At 40.2% G+C, this 25,129-nt stretch overlaps 1 protein-coding gene across 6 annotated transcripts in view; it reads right to left on the bottom strand.

The window, feature by feature from the left end:
- DCTD (dCMP deaminase) overlaps positions 1–25,129 on the bottom strand; it is a 204,675-nt gene that overhangs the window by 178,149 nt on the left and 1,397 nt on the right. For all 6 annotated transcript variants that reach the window (XM_074541358.1, XM_074541357.1, XM_074541356.1 and 3 more), the window contains exon 2: positions 12,741–12,836. In XM_074541358.1, coding sequence (XP_074397459.1) covers positions 12,741–12,836 — 96 coding nt within the window. The remainder of the gene's footprint in view (positions 1–12,740; positions 12,837–25,129) is intronic.

Below are 25,129 nucleotides of genomic sequence, written 5' to 3' on the forward strand. Positions count from 1 at the left end.
TGCTTCCCAGATACTGAAAACATCTAACTAAATGCTACTTTGAAATCTGTGCAGCAGGCTCCTTGACTAACACTTGGCTCTCAATAAAGAGATTACTGTAGGATTAAGCCTTACCTTGGGAGGTAGAAAAGAAACAAATCTCTAATTATCTCTACTCTTGTACTCTGGCCATGATTTCTCTTTCTCTGGGGAAAAATAAGCTTTGTACTGTCTAAAGTTTAATGTGTGCATTCTTTCAGTTTATTTTAATGTATTTTAAAGTATTAATTAGATAACTTGTTACTTTTATATTCTAGTTTTTATATGTACTTCCTAATAGGAATATTTTTTGTGATTGTTCTTGCAGCATATACACATGCTCATGCTAAAAAGCCCTTTTATAAATATTTTACTCTGTGACCTCAAATTCCCTTTTATGTATGGCCTAACCACTGAACCACCGCAGGAGAAGGAATTTTCGATTTGCAATCACACAGCTTACTTTTTGTTACTATTTAACCAAATTATTGACAAATATTTGCAAGGCAAACTGTCTGTTAATGACTAAACACCATCAAGAACAGAAATAACCTTACTCATGTAGAGAGGAATGCCATCCAAGAGGCAAAACTACTATCTTGTTCTTCCTCCTAGGGGCAAAGTTGAAGCTGGAAGAGAAATAACTGAGGAAAAGCCCCCCAGAAGTCTTGATCCAGAAAACTAAAATCACGACTATGCTGAGTGAAGAGGGAAGGAAACTGAAGGACCTGCTTTCTAATAATGTCAGAGAAGACTCAGTATGTGATTCTCAGATAGAAAATGAGAAGTTCACATCAGGCTGGAATTGCAGTTTTAAATAACATTAGAAAAATGCATGAGAGAGTGCTTTTGGTTGATTTGATAAAAAGGAAAGAGAAATGCAGAGACATGAAGAGAAAAAAAATAGAGAAATGAGGAAAATTAACAAGGCATCACACGGAAGAAGATAGTAAGGAAAAAGCATCAAGAAGATGTGAGAGAGAAACATGGATTGTTGCATGAGACAGATAACCAGATACTGCACATGCAGAAGAAAACAGAATAACCAGGAAAACTTACTAAGCTACACTAAAGAAACAAGCCAGAAAAGGAAAAAAACAACATGAAAAACAAAGAAAACCATAAGTTAGCTGTCCTTTTCTCATTTGTACTAAACCTAATCTAAATTACACAGAATATTGTTTGATTTAGAGGAAGGCGGGAAGGTTCTACAAAATGTTTTGCTTTGCATTTCCCTGGAAAAAAAGTGTCCAAATCACAATTTTCCTTAACTATTTCTATTCTGTTAGGAAAAGTAGAAAAAAATCTGTTATGCTGAGTTAAACTGAATTGATGTTTAGTTTGCCTAACCAATCAATCCCCTTGTCTGGGGTTAATCTATAACTAAACTTCTCCTGGGTGAATTGTTGCAGAGCTTCTGGGGAGTTATTGTTCAACTACCACGTTCTATTCAATGAATTCGCTTTCCCAAGGAGAATTGCAGCTTTCCATCTGCCAAAACCGTTACATTATACAGTACTTGCAAGAAAATCCATATGTCATGGGACACAGCACCTAAACAGACACCTAGTCTGGAGATGAAAATGGAAATAGGCCACAGAACACCTTCAGAGATGTCCCCATTTCTGCTTGTAGTTATTATTTGCTTCCAGTCCACAGCCTTATAATGGTTTTCTATTTCCTACTCTCACATCCTTTCACACCCAAAGATACTTGTCTAGGCTCCATGCTCTACACCTCTTTCCAAATTTCTGCCACCTTCTCTCTGCTCCCTCCTTTATTTACTAGACACTGCCTGCTAGACAGCCTAGTATGTCTGCAATGAAAAGTAATATTCTCTCCTGGGCATTTTGGGCACATCAGCCTGTCCAGGAATCTTAATTCTCAAATGGCTGCCACTCAGACCCTTTTCATGAGCCCACAAAACAAGCCTCTTGGCTGATGCTAGTTAAAGGGTTGGTAGAATATGTGAGTAAACCATTACGTCCTTGGTGTGTGCTGGCAAAGAGCATACATATTCATAGGGTTTAAAAAATAAATAAATAAATTTTTTCAATTATGTGTTGTGATGTATATACCCAGGAATGTAACATATAAGTATATGTTGATGATAAGAAATGCTTTCAGCTGCCACTGATTTTTTTCCTTGTCCCTAGGACTTGCTACAGATGTAAACAGATTTCCAAAAATCTATTACAAAAAATATAGCATGTACAAAAGAAATTGTGTTGGATCATAGATCAATTGTAACTAGATTACTTCTGTTTTGTTTTCTTTAAGACAGTAACTTCATGTATTTTACAAACTAAAGAACCCTGCACGTAAAATTAACTTCTATGTACTGAAATGTGTAAGTCATTTTAGCCCTTCCTTCTGGAATCAAACCTCACTGTAAAAACCTTTTCGAAGCTTCCCTCCAAAGAACATTTGTGTCTGAATTATGAGAGACCTAAAGGATGAACTAGTCAAATGTTTTCCAAATCTGAGCAAATCATTTTTGTGTTGGGGAGGAGTTGTCTTCAACCCCCACAAAGGAATTTCAAAGGTGCGAGCTACTCAATGTACTTGTATTTTTCAACAGAAATAACAGATGTTCTCAAGTTTCTCCAAGCTGTGACTCCAACTGTTGTGCTGAAAAAAGTCATGACCTAGCTCCTATTAAGAGCTACACACAAACATATTAAAACTGATTTTTTCACTTGAAATTTTATTAGCCAGTTGCTTTGCCTATTTATACCTTTAAATGTGATGATTTCAACGACAAAGGGACTCATCACACACTAATTGAAACCAATGTCAGCACTCCAACTGAGTGCCAGAGTCCTTTACAAACACTGGCAAGCATACTCAATAAAATCATGTTTTGAAAAAGTCCAATCTTTGCATCAATTCTAATGTCTCATGATATTCAGAATACATAAAGAACAGGTATAGGAACCACAGAATTTAATCAAGGATCTGTCCCTCTGTAATTACACCTCAAAACTGCAAGATTAGACCTGCTTTATCCTTATTTTATAAAAGAAATATTATTAGATTATACTGTTTGAATAAAGCTCATAGGAACCAGTGATGCAACCATGGTATAAATCTCATGAACTGCTAATTTAGGACTAGACTAAATCAAGTGCACAGTGGATAAAAGCCCTATTTTAAAAATAGACAGCTATCATTTCATGTACATTTTAGTCCACCACGAACCCTACCCATGAGCATGGCAAGACACAGCACATGATGTGTAATTGCTGAGTTAGACCTACACCAAGTGGTGACCTAGTGTATCTAAGGAAAATGGCAATAGCTGAGCCCTTTCCAGAGGGACCTGGACAAGCTCCAGAAGCTGGGCCATGGGAATCTCATAATGTTTACAAGACCAAGTGCAACATGCTGCACTTGGGTTGGGGCGATCCCTGACATCAAAACAGGCTGGAGGATGAAGGGACCAAGAGCAGCCCTGCCAAGGACTTGGGGATGCTGGTGGGTAAGAAGATGGATATGAGCTGGCAATGTACTCTCATAGTCCAGAAAGCCATACATGTCTTGGGCTGCACTAAAAGCAGCCAGCAGAGCAAAGGAGGTGATTCTGACTCTCTCCTCTGCTCTGGTGAGATGCCAAGACTCCACCTGGAATGCTGCATCCAGCTCTGGGGTCCCCAGCACAGGAAGCACATAAACCTGTTGGAGTGAGTCCAGAAGACAGATGCCAAGATGATTACAGGAATGGAACACATCTGCTATAAGGAAAGGCTGAGAGAATTGAGATTGCTCAGCCTTTTTGGAGAAAAGAAGGCTCTGGGGACCCCTATTTGTAGCCTTCCAGTACCTGAAGGAGGCCTACAGGAAAGCCAGAGACCTTTTCTATGGACATGTAATGATAGGACAAGGGGGAATGACTTTAAACTGAGACAGTAGGTTTAGATTAGATATTAGGAAAAAAAATCTTTACAGTGAGGGTGGTGATACACTGGAACAGGTTGTGCTGAGCAACTGTACATGCCTCATTCCGGGAAGCGTTCAAGGTCAAATTGGATGAGGTTTGAGCAACCTAGTCTAGGGGAAGGTGTCACTGCCCATGCAGGGAGGGTTGGAACTACATGATATTTAAGGTCCCTTGCAACCCAAACCATTCTAGGATTCTATGATAAATCGGTCCATATATTCAGAACTTGTTATGGCCAGGTTCATAGACAAGTAGCACGAAACCAGGTAAAACAGTAATGTTGCACAAAATTGATGCAACCCATTCTGCATACATTAAAATTGCCTGACTGACAGACCCTAGAAAGTAATTACCATGGTGAAATCATTAACTAGTACTGTGTTAACTCTGGGGAGCTCTGCAAACAAAGATTCTCTTTTAGTTTGTCAGAGACACAAGAGAATAGTATCTTTCTGTTCAGGATTTATGGGCTGAAATACTAAAAGAGTTTGTTATCCAAGTCAGACAAGCCTATAACAGTAAAGCCTTCACTTAAAAGCTCTGTTGATAACACTAGTTACTTGTTACAGAAATATTCACAATCCCAAGAAACGTTCTTTAACACAATTCAGGTTGCACTTTGTTACTTTAGGAGATATCAGATGATTACAAGCCACTAAAAAGTGTATTTAATTTTGTCTCTCTCATAGCAAATAGCCCCATTTTAAGTTTAATAAAATTAAATACACAATGTCTATTCTTATAGTATTGTCTCAATCAAAATATACTTTTGAAGAGAATGAAATGTTTTGACTGCTATCAAATTAACAGATCTTACAAAAAGTAATTTCTGTACTGGCTTTTTCCTACACTCACCAACCAAATATTCAGGGCCCCAGCTCTTTACACATTCATGACTAAAAAGACAATGTGTAGTCTTTGAGACTTTTTCAGACAAAGGAGAGACCCTTCCTCACGTGTAGTCAGAGATTTTGTCTATGTGATTTACTCATAGAGTATGTATGTCACTTGAATTACTTAAGTCAAAGACCTTTCCACCATGTACCTGGTAGAATCAACACTTAATACCCAGATGAATAATAGGCTTTGCAGCTTGGGAATCAGGTCTTCCTGAATACCAGAGTCAGCTATCTATAGGTGATTACTGAGTGTATACTCCACTTTTTAAAAGTATAAATACTCTGAAACTTCATGGCCTGTCACCTTAATTAGCCAGACTACTAGACAAGTATAGAGACATTTTATTATCAGTGCTAGGGAAAAAATGGTTTCATCTTTCATTGCTTGCATGGAGAAATTACTAAGACATCTGCTGAGAAGTGCACTGAGAAGTGTACTGACATCACTGAGATTAAACTTTGTATAACTTAGTATCAGTGAATGACATCAGGGACTCCTCAAGACCACAGAGGAACTAAAACTCTCTCTTCTCATCTGGCATATGTGTTCACACTGCTGAGGGCTCACTCTCACTGGGGGCTTTGAGAGTAGTTTTCACCCTTTCTCTATTCAGCCCACAGATTCTCTTGTGATTAGTCCAAGAGCATGAAAATGACAGCAGGATATTTTTAAAGGTATATTTATCCAGTCTGCACTGGATGGAGTCATGCCCTGCACTGGGCTCAGCAGTTCATGAGCTTTATTGCATGGTTGCATCACTGATTCATTCAATCAGGAACTTTTATTTCATAAAATACAGAATATGTGACTGCCTTAGAGCTTTGAGGTGTAACTAGAAAAGGACACATTTTGACAAACTGGTTTGGTTCCTGTGCCCATTGTTTAGTATTCTGAATACTTCAAGATGCTAGACATTATGCAAAGACTGAGCATTTTTAAACTAGAGGCATTATAAGGCAATAAAGTAAAAACACAGAAAGGAGCCAGGCACATTGCAGGGAGCTGTGACATGGCAAACAACCATACAGAAAAACACTTCTAAAATTTTTTGCTTCCCATACATCTCTTTAATGTAGGCTGCCACACAGAATAAAACAAATGCCCTACATAAACTAGTGCATTATGTCAATAGAGTCATCTTTATCAAATGTACTTGTAATCCTGCCAAAGAACGGTATGAAAGCTATTTGACAAGAGTCATCTTTCTTGAATAAAACAGACACTTTGTGGTCATGAATGAAAATGTGATCTTCTAGCTGCTAAATACTGAAAGCATGTAGATCCCATTTCTCTAGCTTTTTGCCCACTTCTCAGTGATATTTTAAGTCTCTAAGAATCTTGAATTGCATACCCTGACTATTACTCTAATTTCTGCTCCTGTCTTAACCCTTTTAATTGGTTTTTGAAAAGCATAACTTAGAATAGAATATTCTTTACTCTATGTTCTTTATTTTACTCTACCTACACATGAGATAATAAAACAGAATTTCCAAAAGGAACAGAAACAGGGGGGGAAATGCCATTTTATATTAGCTCTCCATAAAACAGAATTTTGCAGAACCACTCCTAGTTCCATGCTAAAAGAAATGTGGCCAGATGTTTGTCCAGTCAGCACTGTGGGTGAATTTGGCTATGATCCTGGTAAGGGACCTGTAAAACACAACCCCATGCTCCCATTGCTCCATGCTGAGCATGGCTCTCACTGAGTGAATCAAACAGAGTGACTACAGCCCCTCAGGGTGCATTCTGGTAATTCTACTAAGCCAGTAACAGTCATCTGTCAGAAAAGGCACAGTTCCAGTCCCCCTCTTTCTCAGTCCCTGCAGCAAATTTATGCCTGGAATCCACAGACTTAAGTAGCTTTGGTATGGCAAATTTAACAGCCTATATCGGAACTACTTCCTCAAAGTATCTTACAGACTTAGAAACAAGAGAAGTAATTTGGTATACTGTGTTTTTATTGTTAATACTACTCTTAAAATGACACCTAAACCAAACCTAAACCCATCCTCACTGCAGCTTGCACTGTACAGACATAAAAACAACAAACTGCTTTGCCTTTGAAGTGCCTTATAGAGAGAAGATGAGCAGGAAGAGGTTATATATGGTGTCTATGAAAAGTCATCTCCAGCAAAAGAGTTATGTAGCTATACTCAGACTCTGACAAAGCTCAAGGCAGAGACTTGATGCTTGAAAAAGAAGAGAAAGAAGGATTTAGGGCTATTACATAGATTTTGTGCTATGCATTATCAGCAACATGGGCAAAAGCATGAAAGTGAATGTACAAGGCTGCCTTAAAATACTAGTATCATTTGTATAATGGCAATGAGAGATACTTCTTGGTGATGTAGATTAGACATGGCTTGAAAAGCAGAGAGAAGTCATTTGTATTTCATGCAGTGAAGAAAGGGAGCCAATGCCACTGTGCAAAAAAAAAAGAGTGACATTTTCTCAGGAGCTGAGAAAATGACCTTTGCAATTGGACAGAAAGACAATGAAAGTGTTGTTAAGTGCATATATGTTATGCATACAGCTCCTGGCAGCTGGTTTCCTGGGGGGAGGTGGGGAGAGACCATGGGAGCTGAGAAGAGAAGGTAAGCCAAGCACACCTGAAAAAGATAAAAAGCAGTAAAAGACAGATATCAACTGCTGAAAACAAAGCACAGCCCACAGATTAAAACTTGAACAGCTGTTTTGGATGTGAAAAGAGACAGCACAAGTGTATGTACCATTAAGTGAACTGTAATTAAAGGTTAGAAACACTGGTAAGAAATGTATACAAATCTGAGACTGCAGTCTGGAAAGCAGCAGTAATGAAGACTATCTCAAAAACAGTATCAGTCCTGAAACAATCACAACTGGATTCAAGGTAACCCAGACAGTTCTTGGTGTTTGCTTTCTTAAAACAGAGGGGAATCTCAATTGAGTTTAAAAGAATTACAATATATTTCCTGGTTCTTTCCCAGTGTCTCTACAGTTTTCCCACTGGGACTTAAAAACTGTGAGCAAGCAGAGATGAAGGGCAAGTCTTAAGAAAGGGCCTGTCTTCTGTCAGAACTCTTGAGCACTGATTTGGGGATACAAAGATGTGGATTTGGATTAGCAGGCTACCCATTGATTCTCCCAGCATACTGAATCCCCCTGGATTGCAAGGGCCTGGATATAGTATAAAGAGTAATGGAGTTCCTGCTTTGTCCAAGAAAAGAACTTATATTTTCTCATTCTGTCCAGGTGGTGTTGTGCCATGGAAAAGGGATTTGCTGTAAGCCTTTAAGTGTTGTAGTCTGACCAAATATTCTATTAAAAAGTTCCGTGTGGACAAATCAGACTACAGCACACATTTAGGAAGACTCAGGAGACTTACAGGAGTACTTTCATGCAGTGATAGCAACAAATACTATGACAGCTAGCAAAATTCAGCTGTGAGCTGCTAATTATTGTGTGCTCCAAATGTCTTTCACAGACTAAAACCCTCTGCAGTTCAAGCTCTGCAGTCTCCAAAAGGCTTATCTGGAGTTTATCCTCTGGAGGCTGTGGGGAGAAAGGGAATGATCCTTCCCTGACTAATTATGTAGCTTTATCTGCCTTCTCAGATAGAAGATGAAAAGTCAGTTTTGAGAGCATTTATTTTTTTGGGATTTTTTTTCTTTTTCATATTTAAAAAATAGTTACTTGTTTTTACACTTATTAAACAAAAAAAGCTTTTACATATAGGGCTATAAATGATCCACCATTGTTTTCCCAGGAGGAAGAAAAGTTGTCTGTGGGATAATGAATTCCTCCTTCTGTGCTTGCATACAGCCTGGTGGTGTCAGCCCAAGCTGTATCCAGCCTGGGAAGAAATTATACCACTCCAAGGCTGCCTCATAGTGGGGAGAGGTGCCATCTTTCTAGCATGGCCTGTAAGGAATCAAAGACAGGATTACCCTGTGATACTAGCTCACAGCACCAGTAAGAGGAAATAATCCTGTAAATCTTTAATATTCTACATACCATATCTTGCTAGGGTTTTCCTCCTTTCCTTTCCTAGGACTAGAATCAATTTGTGTTTCATTGTGATCCTCAAGTTGTGAACTTCTAAATACACAGCCATCAGGTCTTGCAATCAGACAGCTCTTCATGGCACCCTGTCTGGGTTGTCTGGCAGGCTTTCACATGACACTGTCTTCTCAGCACAGCAATGCTCATCTGGTTTTGGTGGAACACACTTACTTATAATAGCTTTCTTTTCTACCTGCTAAATGCACTTAATGACCAACATTTCTCACCTAAATAATAGCATAGCTCTACATTTGGCCTTCACTTCTTGCCAACAGATTCCCTTTCACTGAGTAATGGAATTGTTACATTGTTTTAATTCTCTCTATACTGTTTTCAAATGTAATGTGTTTCTTTAGGAAAGGGGGTTTGTTTCCACTATCTTGTCTAGGCTAAATCTCATAATTTTTAAGCCACAGTTCTGCATTTAAATATGAGGACAAGAAAAAAAAAGGTACCCTTCTACAAATTCATGGGCAGTTTTTATCTTAGACATGTTTCATTGTTTTACTGTATTCAGCAAATAGAAAACCACAAGCTTGGGTATCAACGGTCAAGTCTGTAGCTTATAAATGGAATTAATAACATCAGAGCTATAAGTTTAATATTTTGCTTGTGTTGTTGCCAGCTCCCTGATCTCTGTGCACTCACTGTAGAAACAAACCTCTGGTGCTGGCCCAGAATAAGAATGTATTTGGGTTTTGCCCCAGTGTTAGGTTTTGAGTTCCTGTCTGCAATAATTAATTATAAACCACTGCTCCCAGGCCTTCCTCTCTATTACTGTTTTCTAAAGAGCAGCTCCTGATTTTGTATACAGGATGATTATTATTTCTTCCCAGGTGTATTACCTTACATTTATCTATATTAAATCTCATTTCTCTTTCCTCTGTCCATCTCTCAAAAGTTTTCCCTAACTTTATTCTCCAGTGAGGAGAGATCCTTTCTCAGAGCTGCTTTGTTTACGCAATGCATTGCTAGAAGTGCATAATAGGTAAAATAATTGTGTATCACTTCTAGACTTTTCATTTCCTCTTTTCTGCATTCCAGCTCTGCTCCCTCTGATGTAGTCATTGACTTCAATTCAATCAAGAACAAGCATTTAAAGAGCTGGTCCATTGTTTCAATAATGGCAATAGTCCAGTTATTGAAATTTCTTAATCCTTTGTTTGGATTAAATTTCTTGTTCTCTTCTGAAACAAGCATGGGGAATGAGAGAAGAGATTAAACTATATTACACCGCATCCCAAGCCTACAAAAAGTAATTCATAGAAGTGATTTGTAAATAATCTCAGTGTCTGCTGGTTTTCTGCACCCGAAGGAAGTTGTGTAATTTCATGCCAGCACTTTCATCTTGGCATGTTTGGATTCGTCTGTGTCTCTGCTGTATCCAAGTTTGACTTTTAGCTGACAGATACTTGGTTCTGGGCTAGCTTTTGGCACAGCAGCCCCAGTACTGTACATCACCATTGATTTGTACTCTGATGTCTCTCAAGTCTTCTATAATTCTCTCTACATATCTGCAAAATTAAGATTAATTAGCTGAGAGCAACCCTTTGGGTTTTGGATAGCCTTTGACAAAATCTTGCCCAGGAAGTAGATTTGCCTGGTCCCAGCCAGCAGTCTTACTGAATCTGAGCAAGGCCTTCATACAGATGAGAAAGTGAATCTTTTCTACCAGTGTCACTTGAAATGTTCTTGAAATGCTCTATAGATGACAAGAGTTGCTGCAGTAGTTTCTCAGGGGTTTGGGAGTTCATGCTCCCTTCCTGGCTTTGGCACTAATGATCGCGCAGTCCCGCAGGGAGCCAGCTCAGCAATGGAGCTAATTAATTACTGCAGACAGGAGCTCAAAATCTAACATTGTTGAAAAATCAACTGCCTGTGCTGTTTTGTCTGCAGCTGGTCTCTAATGGCTGCATTTGGGGAAAAATCTTTAGCACAACTCAAAGCAAAAATGCTCTCTTTCTCTCTCACTCTGCTGTTAAACTAATACAGCAGTGAAGATGGAATAGTACCAAATGCAACAAATTAGAAAGTGGCTAACTAATGTCAAATTAAGAAAAATTAGTTCTTAACAGTTTTAACACTAGGGTACTCTTAGCATAGGTACAGCTAAAAATGAAAGAATGGAAGAGACCATCTCAGTCACTGAGTCAGACCCTGCAAACACAAGCTGTCATTCAATAATCACCAAGTCCAGAATGATCCACAGAATATTGACCCTGCCTGTTTACATGCAAGACAGGTCTCTTTCATCATTTTACAATAATCTTAAGACCTACTGTGAACACCAAAATTCATATCAATAATACACTTCAGGAAACAAAAAAGGTAGTCATGGACATTGTCCATGTCTGAGGACAGAAATTCCCAATCCAGCCCTTCTCCCTTCCCACCACATGTACCAGCACACGAGCATCAGGTCAGGTCACAAGTTTAAAACTTGCTGTATAAAAGAGCAATTCATTTTCAGATACATGAGCTCCCTGAAATCAGTGGAGAACCAGCAGGATTTTTTGGGGTTTAGCTCAAGCTTAGTTCTTGGCTGCAAAGCTCCCTGGACCAGCCTCCTGCTCAGCTGTAAAAATACCAGACAGACCATGATAGCTCTGACTTAGATAAGGATAAACTGCTATGGAACTGTACTTCAGAGAGGAAATCTCTCATTGCAGCAAAGCCAACTAAACAGTTAGCTGCCACTGAAAAGAGCAGCTCCACACAAGTCTGTCCCAACTGGCACTGCTATTAAGTAAACTACTCAGTAATTACTTACTTTTTATGGTGATGTATATTTTCTTCTAGTGCAGCTTGCCATGGCCACCAGAAAAAGTGGAAATGCATGGCCAAGGAGAAGGGGGAGAATCAGCATGATCTCACTTTTTTTGTACTGGCAAACTGCAAGCATTGTGGTTACATTAGAAAGCTGTGCTGCATAAGCACTTCCCCTTGAATGCTCCTATCTCCCTTTTACCATTTGTGTCCCAGCATCCACAGTCATGCAGCCTATGTCAGACAGGATCAATGCCTAATTAAACTCAAGAAATCTGGAGAAGTAAAAGGTTTTTTTCTTCCTGATGGCGGTGTTCCCTGATTGAGTTCATGTTAGAGCTGAATCAGATCTGATAGTCCAATAAGAAAAAGGTGTGGTAGATAAGGAGTTGAAGGAGCTGTGGACAAAATTTTCAGATTTACCAAGGAAGTCCATTCCTAAGTGAATGTTGGCAACAGCCTGCATCAAGAACAGAGCTGGACTAGATGATTTGCACATATCCTTCCCAAACATTTCTGTGATTATATAATTCTCTACCACAGGAATCAAAAGTCATACACCTGTACAAGCACACATTGAGAATCCAAGTGTCAGACCTCCACAGTTCCAGACACTTTATCAACCAATCTATTGATACATGCAATGTATCAGCAAATGTCAGCTGTAATACACAATAACTGATTTTCCTCTGTATGAAAAAGGGAGTAACTACTAGGATATGACCTTGCCCTACACACAGCATCAGAAAAAGCAGTGCCCATGATTCAAGATGGATATATAAGCACTAGAAAAAAAATTCAGAGGGCAGAAAAAATGATCCAGAGGTTGAAAACTAACACCTAAGGTATAAGGTTTAGGACATCTATTAAATCTGTCAGAGAAGAGTGGTGACTGGATCACTGCACCCAGATAATACACACACAGAAAAGGTACTTGATTGTAGGATGAGCTTTTCAGTCTTGCAGACAGAAACATAAAAAGACATAATGAATGGAAACTGGAGTCAGACAAATTCAGGATTGAAATGATGTGATTTCTTAGCAGTGGGGGTAACTAAACATTGGAACAACTTACCTGAGGAGGTGGTAAGTCACCACTGCTTGGAGTCTTTCAGGCAAAATGAGGTATTTTCCCAGGAGACATTTTCCAGTCCAGCCTCTAGGAAATCTCCTGAAAGAGATTAGGCAAAATGATCACTTGTTTACAGCCTACCAGACAGGAAGCTTTTTCATACAAGCCTATAAACGTACCCCAACAAAGTGCCTGCTATGCTGTTTGAGCTGGGGAACTGAGACTGGGCCTTCAGTATCAAATTTATTATGTCACTTCAGGAAGAAAGAGTGCCCTTGTATCCCAGACACAAATTTGATTTAAATATTTATCATCTGGTAGCAGCAGATGGATTTTTAAAATAAATAAATAATTTTTGAAAAGAACAGAAATCAAACATATACTGCTTATAAATATTTACGTAGTTTTCATGGATAATGTTGGCTTTTGTGTTTCTCTCTTTAAAAGCATTTTGCCAAGTGCCATGACTTTAAAAGTCAGAGACATCTAGCTGTGCATGCATATATTTTTCTGGCAGGCACAGTGAAAAACAAAACCTAATCGAAGATAACACCAAAAAGAATTTTAGAAAATTTGAAATATCCAACTTTTGTTAACTTACTCTGTGTGTGCCTTTTTCTAAGCAATATTATTTTTTAAAATCTGTGTTCGTGTTATGAAGTGGTCACTATCACTGCCATACCTTGAATAAGAAAAAATTGGTTGATGACATTATGAAGTTTACAATTGCTCAAATCTTCAGGGAACTGCATCACTCTCTGTGACATTAAACAATTTTAAAAGTGCCAGGAGCAACCATACCAATATCAAAAAGCTATGAATTCTCATAATTTCCATAATTTCACAGGTGTCATATCTTAATCCATTGTGTCCAAGTATATTATGCAACATAGTTGCTTGCTGACTTCCCACAGGTCAATTATCATAGACTATAGCACTGTTTGGGTGGGAAGGGACCTTGAGGACCAGCCAGTTCCAGCCCTCATGCCATGCACAGAGATGCCCTTCTCTAGACCAGATTTCTCAGAGCCTCATCCAACCTGATCTGAACGCTTCCAGGGATGGGGCATCCACAACTACTCAAAGCAACCTGTTCCAGTGCCTCACCACCCTTACAATAATGAACTTTTTCCTAATAGCCAATCTAAACCTAACCCCTTTCAGTTCAAAGCCATTCCTCCTTGTCCTATCACTACATGTCCTTGTGAAAAGCCTCTCCCAGCTTTCTTACAGCCCCCCTGTGTGTTCAAAGGCAATAATCAGGTCTCCCCAGAGCCTTCTGTTCTCCAGGCTGAACAACCCCAACTCCCTTGGTCTTTCCTCACAGGAGAGGTGCTTCAGCCTCCTAAACATCCTGCTCTCCTCTGGACTCACTCCAACAGGTCCACATCCTTCTTATGTAGGGGACCCCAGAGCTGGATGCAGCATTCCAAGTGGTGTCTTGTGACAGCAGAGTAGAGGCAGAATCCCCTCTCTCACCCTGCCAGCCATGCTGCTTTTTGTTGTCACCTTACTGCAAAAGCTCCCATGCCTTCTCAGTGATTTCTTATGGGCAGCTCCTGACCGCACTGCGCTGTCAGAAGGAGCAGTACACCTTCTTCACAGCACAGCCAACAAATTCCATCTCTCCTCACTCAGCTAACCCAACCTTTTGTAGCACTCGTCTTCTTATTGGACACAGCTGTGGCCTATTAAGGGCAGGCCTGCTCCTAATCTTTGGTGATTGGTACAGCTGCAACTCCTCAGGTGTGAGATTACCTTCTACACTATTCTCTTACATTCTATCCCTCCACAGCTTTTGGTGCAGCCCAGGACACGTTTGGCTTTTTGGGGTGCAAGTGCACATTTGTTGGCTCATGTCAATCTTCTCATCCACCCATGCCCCCAAGTCCTTCTCTTCAGGGCTGCTCTCAATCCCTTCCCTGTCCAGCCTGTATTCATGCCTGGGATTGCCCACACACACACAGTGTTGCACTTGGCTTTGTTGAACTCCATGAGGTTTGCAGAGTCCCATGTCTGGAGCCCGCCCAGGTCCCCCAGTGCATCCCTTCCCTGCAGTGTGCCAACTGCACCACAGGGTTCGGTGCTGTCAGCAAACTTGCTAAGGGTGCCCCCAACATCCCTCTCAATGTCACCTTGCCAAGGTGTTAAACAGTGCCTGTCCCAATACAGACCTCTGAGGAGCACCACTCCATCTGGACATTGGGCATTGACCACAACTCTTTTGAGTGAGACTGTCCAGCCATATCCTTATCTGCCAGCTGGTCCATCCATCAAACCTGTATCCCTCCAGTTTACCAACAGGGCTATTGTACAGGACAGTGTCAATGCTTTGCACAAGACCAGATAGATGATGTCAGTTGCTCTTCTCTTATCCACCAATGCTGTTATCCCATTGCAGAAGGCCAACAAATTTGTCAGATTTGCCCTTAGTGAAGTCATGCTGGCTGTCACCAATCATTTCCTTATTTTCCATGTGCCATAGGATAGTTTCCAGGTGGACCTGCTCTGTGATCTTGCGAGATACCAAGGTGAGACTGACTGGCCCCTAGTCCCCTACATCTTCCTTTTCTCCATTTTTAAAAACGAGGATTACACTTCCCCTTTTCCATTCAGAGGAAACCTCACCAAACTGTCACAGCTTCTCAAATACAATGGACAGTGGCTTAGCCACTTCCTCTGCCACTTCCCTCAGGACCTGTGGATGTATCTCATCTGGTCCCACGAACTTGGGCACCTTCAGGTTCTCAAAACCTGATCTCCTAGAGCAGAACCCGATCTTCTTTCTTTGAGTCCCTGTCTCTGCCCTCTGTAACTTGGGCACTGTGGCTGGAGAACCTGTCAGTGAAGACTGAGGCAAAAAAGTTGTTGCTTACCTCAGCTTTCCCCATACACTAGATAACCACATCCCATTTCCTTACAGACAGGGCCCACATTTTCACTAGTCTTTACTAGTTATTACTGATAGCTCAGGACATTCTAATCAAACCTCTGTCTCATCTATCTGTCAAATGGAAATGAAACAACAGAGAGAAGTTGCCAGAATGACTACATGAGATCCTTTAAAAAATATTAAAAAAGGAGAAAGATCTTGTAATATCCTTTATCCCACAGGTCATTCTGAACACTGCCTCTTGAACAATGCTTCTTCAGCTTACCTTGTTCTTACAAATAAGCACTAACCTTCCTACAAACATCGACTTGAATATTCAAATTTTGAAAGAATGCTATGTTTATACATATATTAAACAGTTACTCAAAGACAGCAATTCTGCAGTCAGTGCTTTGGGGATATATTTGCCATGCAGTTACATAGACACAGAATTTATGTTGTAGTCATGATTGTATCTCCAATCTGAAACATTGCTTTCTCTCACTGAAGGGGGAAGGCAGGTCTCCTGATAAATGTACTGGAGGAGAATGTGCTTTGCTCTTTGTCATACTGCTGTCTGCCTCCATGACCTTGCAGCAGATAGTCACAATTTCTATAAACTTCTGGTGACTGAAAAAATTACCATCCCCTTCTTTCCTGCTCCTCTCAGTACTTAAAGCCTTAATTAGGAAGTAAAACAGAATGAAAAGTAAAACAGGTTTTAAGAAGCAGCTACGTTGGATGCCCATTATCCCACAGCAACAACTCAGAGCCTGAAAAACACACTTAAAAGTGCATCTTCTGTTTTTACCAAGAGGGAGGTAAACCCTGGAACAAAGCCACATCTGACACCTGTACGTGGCAAATGCATCTGTTACTGAAGCTAAACCCTACAGGGGTAATGAACAAGAGGCCACGAGCAAACAATATCTCTCTCTGGCTGCACACATATGGGCTCATGCAGCAGTTTGTGCAGAATCCTCCAGCCAGGTCTGAGCTGGACTCACAGCACTGGGTATTTGCATGCAACCACAATGTTGTATCTGACCTAATTAGCACCATGTCCAACCTAATTAGCACCACCTACCACAGGGTTAAGTACTTTGGGTGCAACAGCACTCATACACAAGTCTACAGCTGCTGTCTCCTATTCCACAAGTAACTCAATGAATATATGCTAAGTCCTGTGCTCTGTTGCATGGTGCAGAGGTGCCCCCTGTCATGTTTGTGTTGCTTGTTTTTTTAAATAGCAAACACAGATAATTTTGTTTTATTGCTTCCAAGGCAATATGCTGCTTCGTTCATTGCTGTTTTTCTATTCTTCTATATAACTGAATGGGAAAAAGAATGCTTAGCACACCAAGATACTAGGATGAAATATTTTTAGGATATGCTTCTACACGTGTCTAAAAAGGACCCAAACAGTAGAAACAGGTAGGTGAAAAGAAATTCCTAAATCTCTATGCTCAGCTGCCCATGTAAGTGCTGACTCTCTGCTATCATATCTCTGGGGCACTAATTTGCAATTCTGTAAGATGTTACTGTAAACTGCTTAGTAGCAATGCTATGTCCATTTGCACAAGCATGAATGATGATCCAAGGTGTGAAAGCAACAGAAAATAATCCTTTGATATTTATATATGACCTTAGGGAAGTACATTTCCTCCAGGGAATAGCTTTGGGAATTTTTTCTCTTACAAAAATTTTAAAAGCCCCAAATATATATATATATTCTTTTTATATATATATATTCTTTTATATATTTAATCTCTTTTAGCTTATCAAATAAACTGATAGACTGTGCCTGTTTCAAGTTAACACATGGACACATTAAGTGTAGCAACGAAATCCAAAATTCTTACAAGTAACTAAACTGGGCATTATCTGCTGGCAGTTTACAGTATGTGTCGTGGTAATAGAAAATCTTGAGAGATCTGAAAGATGCAGCAATTGCTCCAGGGAGTGTATTCCATATGTTGAGGGTGACCAAAAGGACATCATTAACACAGCAACGAGAAAAGCAGATGGAGTAGATACGGAGACTGAGAGAGGACAGGCAACGACAGGAAAAGACAAAGTTGCGAAGTGCTGCGGTGCAACTGAGGCCCAAGCTGAGCTGACAGAGCACCCAGGTGCTGCTGAGTGGGTGGGCTCCATGGGCTCCTGAAATAATAACCAGGAAAGGCCTCAGGAGTGAGTGCTGCTGTGCTGGGTTATCTCTCACAGCCGGCTCACTTGGGTGGGATAAGCACCTGTGCTGATACCAGGGAAGGGACAGGAACCAGCCCGTGCTGGGGGCTGAGGAAGGAGCTGCAGCAGCACCCTGCTGGCAGCAGGCAGCCATGAGCTTGGCTTAACATCAGAATCAGGTCACAGCCCAGCAGCTGCCAACAGCCCTACACAAACCAGCACAAGCCATGGCTGCCCCACAGCCCTGCATCTCTCACCGCTTGTCCCTGCTGCAGGCCCAACTGCCTCATATTGGAGAAATAAGTTGGTTGTAAAAGGCTCCTCTCCTCCCTCCCCCATGCTATTTTTCAGCCAAATCAGGTTCCTAATCTGGTTTATCACACAGCTGAACAAAACAACTGTGCCAGCAAACCAGCGGGCATATCAAAGAGACAAGCACGGATGGCTGGGAGCAAAAACTGTCTTAGGCCAGCACAGCTGCCAAAAAAATTGTCAAACTGCATTCTCAGAGGGCTACAGGGTTTGCAGAGAGAGGGAAATCTATGGAGATACACTAAAGAGGTAAGTACAAAAAGGAACCACAAAAATAGGCCAGGGAGATAAGTGCAAGAATAGTGTTTCAAGGGACCTTTCTGACAGGTCAGGTCAGGCCTGGGAAAAAAAAAAAAAAAGCTGTCATAAGCAGGATGAGACATAACAAAAGCCTTAAAAGGCATATCTGTGATGTGAACAAAGATAAGAAGATACTTTGGAGAAGGAAAGGAAATAAAATTCATATACATCAAGATAAACAGGTCAAAAAAAGAGCGAAGTCAAAGATGACTCCCATGACTCCTACAGGTCTGATTGACAGAGTGTAATTGTGCACCTTCCAGACAGAATTGCAAACTCCTTATCCAGGAAAAAACAGTGCTCCTTGTGTAGGGACTGCAGATGGAGTTTCAACTCAGGAGGTTCTCTGAAACAATATACTACATTTCCTCAACAGGTGGAAGCTTTTAATCCTGAATGCCTTCCTAAGTAGTTTTTTTCAAATTAGCTTGAAAACTAAAATACTTGCACTTGCTCATAAGGATAGAAGTGAACAGCATTGCCATGGAGGACAAGAGTCAGAATTTTTCAGATGCTTTGTAAATCTTAAGAATCCAGAAAGGGCCAAAGCCACTTCTCTCAGCCTTTACCTTTGTTGGGGAAGAAGGGGCATTCAGATTCAGAAGCCTTGACTCTGCCTCCACTGTAATTTTGCTACTGTCAAAACGCAGAACTGCAGCTAGGAGTGTTTAAGAGCTGATTTTGATGACAAATTATTACATCAGGATGGAAAATGGGTCCACATTTGTCTGTTTCAGTAATGGAATGAAAAAGTAAGTCACTCTCAATTTTTGGAATTATACCCAACTTCTAGAGATATTTCCAGGCAATCTTGTCTCCTTCAGTGCCATCCAGTGGAATTAATGTGAAATATCACTCATGCACAGGGAGGATAAACAAAAATACAACAGCACAGAGCACACAAAACAACTCTACATTTTCAGCAGCTGCTGTTCATACCAGGTAAATTGCAGGTTGTCAGGGATATTGGTATAACAGTAATGAAAAACAGAACCATGATTTCCAATAGCTATAATTCAAATTAGATCTGACATTGTTGCCTGTATTCTCAGGAAAGCTCCTTATATAATTTCTAAAAGAGTTATTTGTGTCTGAAAAATATGTAGGACATACAAAAGTCACACTGTTACAGCATGGTATAATGATTTAACAGCATCTGTTTGTGTAATGCTCCTATCCGTAACTCAAGCCAGCAAAACATTATTTGTAATTTTGCTTCTCCTCTGAGGTATGAATCCCTTAACTGAAAGATAAGGATATCTGGATTTACAGGCACTCACATTATCAGTAATACAGGATTTTTAACATATATTCACACACACTTATATTGTGTTACATATGCGTGTGTATGCAGACGTGCATACCTGCTGTATACATGTATATGCACACACACAAAATGTAGGTATGCTGCAGCCTCACAATAGATTCTCTTTTACATAAAACCTCCTTGCCCTTTTAGTACTTCCCTGAATCCTCTCGAATTACAATGAACTCATGCCAATATTTGCATTAACATTCCTAAGGCCATTTTCTTGATTTTTCCAACTCCAGGTTACAGCTGCCTGCCAAAGGCCTAAGGCTTCCTACCTAAAAACTCTTTAAAGGTGGCTTTCAAGATGGGTTTCTGCAACCAAATGTAATTTCTACCTCTTTTTGCTCCTTTATAGGACACAGAAAAGACAAGAAAACATCTTTTTCTAAATTAAAAAGTCAGAATATTTTCTTGGTTTTACTTACCCTAGCATATAACTATTGGAAATGGAAGAAAAAAAAGTCATTGAAATGCTAATGTCTCTGTGCTTGTGTATTACAGTGACCTTAGACGGTCACTGTGGTGAGAGAAGGACGAGAATCTTATTTCTTGATCAGAAGGCTTGATTTATTGATATATGATATATAATACATTATAACTAAACTAAAAAGAAAAAGAAGAGAAGTTGCAGAGAGCTGCTCAGCTAAGAATAGAATAGAAAGAAGAATAACAAAGTTCTGTGTCCAGGGAATCTGTCCCTGAGCTGCTCCTGTGATTGGCCTTTAATGGTACACATGGAAGATGAGCCAATCACAGGGGCACCTGCTACATTTCACAGCAGCTGATAACAATTGTTTACATTCTTCTTCTGGGGCTCTGCTTCCCAGAAGATGGACAAATGTGAAAGAAAGGATTTCTATGAAAAAATGTCTGTGACACTTGTGAGTTTTAACTTTCCTTTCTCTAAGTCTCTGTTCAAATCCCAGTGGTTCCTCTGTCAATGCTCCCCTTCCCATCATAGCTTGTCCCTTTTCTCAGAGTCAAGATTTGATTGTTTGATTTTGTCAGCTCTACCAATGTGCTCTCATTCTTCTGGTTTCCTCACTGGCCTCCACGTCTATTCTCTCATGTAGATTCTTTGTCTATATGTACTTGTTCCATTGCCTTGAACTCATTCTCCTACATTTCTCCCTCAGGACTTCATTTCCTTCCTCACCTAATCCCAGTGTCCTGTCCCTATTGCTCTCATGTTAAGGTTTTCCACTTCCAACAGTTTCAGTCTTGCCTCCATACTTACTGTTTCCTTCCCTTCAGTCAGGTCCTTGTTCCCTCACCATTCCAATAAGACACACTCAAAAACCCATGAAAAAGAGAAAACAGCAGCTTTTGGGGAGCATGGGGGATGATTTCCATAGTCTCACTCAGTCCACAGACCCACCCCAGCCCATAGTGGCAAACAGAGGGAAACACATGACTGCAATAGTAGTAAGGATGGCAGGGACACATCCTAATTCAGGAACATGGAAAATTCATTCCTTCAAGGCTCATAGGTTATGCTCCATGTAGTCAGAAGACCAGATACCCCAATTCAGTTTTTTTCTGACAAATTCCAAGTTTGCTCTAGAGCACAAAGGCCTTTAAGAACCTCAAATATAAGCTCTCCACAATAATTTACCCTAGAAAAAGCCCTTTTTTCTAAGATCATATTTGGTAGTAGTAAAGTCATCTTAAACTTCTATCCTCGATATGGAACATTTCATCCCAAGCAGTGGACTTCTGGCAAGCGGCATATTACCTAAGGCATAGTTTAGCAAGAAAAATTTAGCAATTGATATGCTACCTTTAGCTGTAGTTAAAGTTTAACAAACTTATTTAAAGAACAACTGACAACCCTATTGTAGGCAGTTATATATGTAAAGTATAATGCATTACTAAATGCAAAATAGTGTTTAAGTTAATAATAAGAGCATGTAAGTGTAAAGGAAAATTATTATGAATTCACCTTCCTTTCCACCCTTAGTTTTTATACTCTGTAATTACTCAATACATTTTCCTCCACTGAGCAATCTCAGAAGAGTGGATGATTTTGTAATCCAGAAGTGCTTATGGTAGCATAAGAACAGTTGCATAACTGTAGTGAAACAAAAACACAGATCTACTCTAGTTTCCATTGACAAGCCTAGATAGTAATTAATGCTCTTCTAGCAAATAATTTCTTTTATTCCAAGGATTAGTTTACTAAACAGTAATGACTGGGTACTATGGCACATACAGACACATCTCTGTGGAAGTGCTGTCCCTTGCCTGGGTAGGAGAACTTCATTGATTTGCTCTAGCAGAACATAGAACATGATATCAGGAAACAGCAAAACGTTTCTGCCCCATCCTTCTTCAAGCTGCATTTCTAATGAGCTCAAACCAGAGCTCTCCAGTAGTTTACTTATTACATATAGCAGAGACCAACCAAAGATGGTGTTCAGGGGATTTACTGCAGCAGCCCAGTAGGATTCCACTGTTACTGGCTTTCTGTGGCAATAACCCTGAGATCCCTTTGCATTGCATGATGTTAAGGGCACAGCTCTCATATTAAGTTGAGTAGGGAATGTAACTGCACAGAACATGATTGAACTCAATGGGAGATACTGCCCTCTATGTTTCAGTGGGACTTGACTTTGAAGAAACAATAATTCACTGGTTTATAAAGGCACAAATAAACTTCTTATACAAGAAGTGCAGGTGCAATACTGTGATTTATAGACACTGGTATGATTCACCTTGAGATTTTTGTTGTATCTTGCCAAAAGCAGCTATTATCAAACCCCAAATGACTCCTAACACTACTATCAACATGTCATTTAGAAGTTCCTTCCCTAGTGGGAACAAAACCATCTCTTTTCTTCCAAAGCTGAAAATTAAATGCACAGCATTAACACCATCAGTGAGGTGTTTAACCTCAAAATTGCCTTTCCTAATGAGAATGAAAATCGTACTTGTTTTGTTTTTCAAAATTAACAGCAGTGATTTTCTCTCTTTTCTAATACACATACTTATCAACCTGAGACACAGTATATCTCTTAGTGCTCACAGAGTACTGCAGGTATACACCTATGCTTGTCTGTGCTCACCATTCCATACTCCAGGAGTAGGATTTATCCTGTTTCCAGTCTGATTCAAGTACACATTAATAAAGTAGAAAGAATATGACTGGAAAAAAGCAGCTAGGGAAGATGAAAGGCTCATTTTAAGTCATATTTGTACCAGCAACAATACATTGATGCAGCAGTAACACCAGAGAAAATTAACCCAAAATTAAATCACAGGGCTCCAGAAAGGTATCAGACTAGAGAAGTTCCTCACTACAACCAAAACCTGTTGTGAGCCATTCTACATGCATGCAAAACTGCTCCTGATTTTTCTCCAGATGTCACCAATATTTGTGTCCACACGTAAGGTCAGCGGGCAAAGAGGTGAAATGGTTCTCAGTTAATCTGTCCTCTAAAACTGTGCAAGAGCAAGTTCTTTTAATCAGTCCTTTAGCCACCCTAAGACTGGATATTGTGCTAAGTCTCCAACACTCCCTAGAACAATTCTTCTGCAGGGGCCCAGGACTCACATGTGAGTCCATATAATCTCATGCACACTGGGTGACTGGAAGCACTCGCAAAGCCCTGAGGTGTGGAGTCCTGTCTCTGTGGTTTGGCTGTCATTAACCCAGCAACACCAGAATATGACTTCTGGAGATGCCTCTGAGTGTATGAAATGTTCCTCTCACCATCCTGTGGAATCTAACCCTCCCCAGCTCCCACCCTTAACTGGTATCTGAGCAGCTCAACGTGTCCACTTGGCAACTCAGATGCTTGTGGGGGAGGACGGGACATCCTTGTCTGTACTGCTTGCTCTTCTTCTTCTGCAAGAGTACAGACAATTCTGCTGCAGCTACTCAGGCTTGGTTGAATTCCTGCTCTCTCTGAGGGGCAGATCTCAAGCCTGGGTCAAGTCCCAGCCTTTGATTAGAAAGCAAACTGGTTCATTGAAGAGAATTAACAGGCTGGCAGAATGGATGAACTTGCCTGAGGTGCAAACTCAAATCTATGTTTGCCAAGGATTTCACCCATCAAGGTCTGTATGGACCATGAAGTCAAGAACTGTGGTATCACAGGCTCAAAGGTCTAGGAGACAGGCTCACCTCAGCAGAAACCCTAATGTGATACCGTGCCTCTCCTGTATTTGAGGAATTACATTACAAGATAACCACATATGGGACTGATACAACTAATGCTGCGAAATAGATGTAGTGACTACAGTTTCTAAACTTTCTGACACTGTTTTGTAACAAACCCATTGTTCCAAGGCACCCACAGCAGACAGGGTACAGACTTCATGCCTTTTTCTTCCTGTCAGCCCCATTCACTACTATTCCCTTGCTCTCTGCCAATGAACAAGGTAACATTGCGTGGCCTAACCAGAAAAGCAAAGAAAAAGCACTTCCATTCTAACAATGGATAAAGAGCAAAAGTGCATTGGACTTCTTTTTTCTGACTTCATTTCCTTAATCCCTCAGTTTTTGCACTGTAGAGGCACTCTTAGTTAAAGCACTACATAACAATTTCCACAAAATAAGACATCTAAGTCATTAAGGAGAAAAATACTCCTTCCTTCAATGCAATCTATCCTGTAGTTCAGTTCATGATGACATGTAGGTGTTAAAAATTGAAAACTTAAGCAAACCCAGACTTTTAATTCAGAAGGAAAAATCAATACAACTCTCCAGGGACAGCCCTTTGGAATTCAGAATTCTTTACTCTTTTGCACTGATTCAGTAAGCCCTATCTCAGACTGAAGCTTGTGGTATTTTCACAGTGTGCTTATCCCTTTTTCACAGAGAATTGTTCAAATGGTCTTAAATCAAATTCTGGAGTAATATTTTGCAAACTAAAGACAGCCTACAGAGATGCAAGAGCAATTAGCTGAACCCCTTGTAGCCAGCAGTCTCATTTAATGCTTCCTCAAAAATGCTACAACAACTCATGCCCTTGCCACTACCTTTCTGTCACATGCCAATGTTGTAAAATCTGGAATATGTCAAGATTATTTTAAGTCTGTATAAGTCTTTGGTGCAAGCCATCAGGAAAGGAGACCTAATTGAGAACAGGCAGCATCCTTTAGTCAAGGACATCTAGGAACTAACAGGCTTTAAGAATGGAGCAAATTAAGACACTGATGTACGTGTATGTACACATTGCTAACTTGCCAAGTACTCAAGGTTCATGTATCCTATACGTGAACTATCTTCTTATAATAGCAGAATTCATGCCTATAGGTCAAAATACCCCTGCCCAGGTGAAGACACCTCCCCAGAGCATTGGATAGAAGTTAGCTGGGGTTACATAACTTGTATGGAAATTACTAACCAAGCATAATAGAAGGGCTTCCCTTGGAAAGTAACTAACTCCAAACTTCTGTGTA

The sequence above is a fragment of the Zonotrichia albicollis genome, chromosome 5, assembly GCF_047830755.1.
Source record: "Zonotrichia albicollis isolate bZonAlb1 chromosome 5, bZonAlb1.hap1, whole genome shotgun sequence".
Taxonomy (NCBI): Eukaryota; Metazoa; Chordata; class Aves; order Passeriformes; family Passerellidae; genus Zonotrichia; species Zonotrichia albicollis.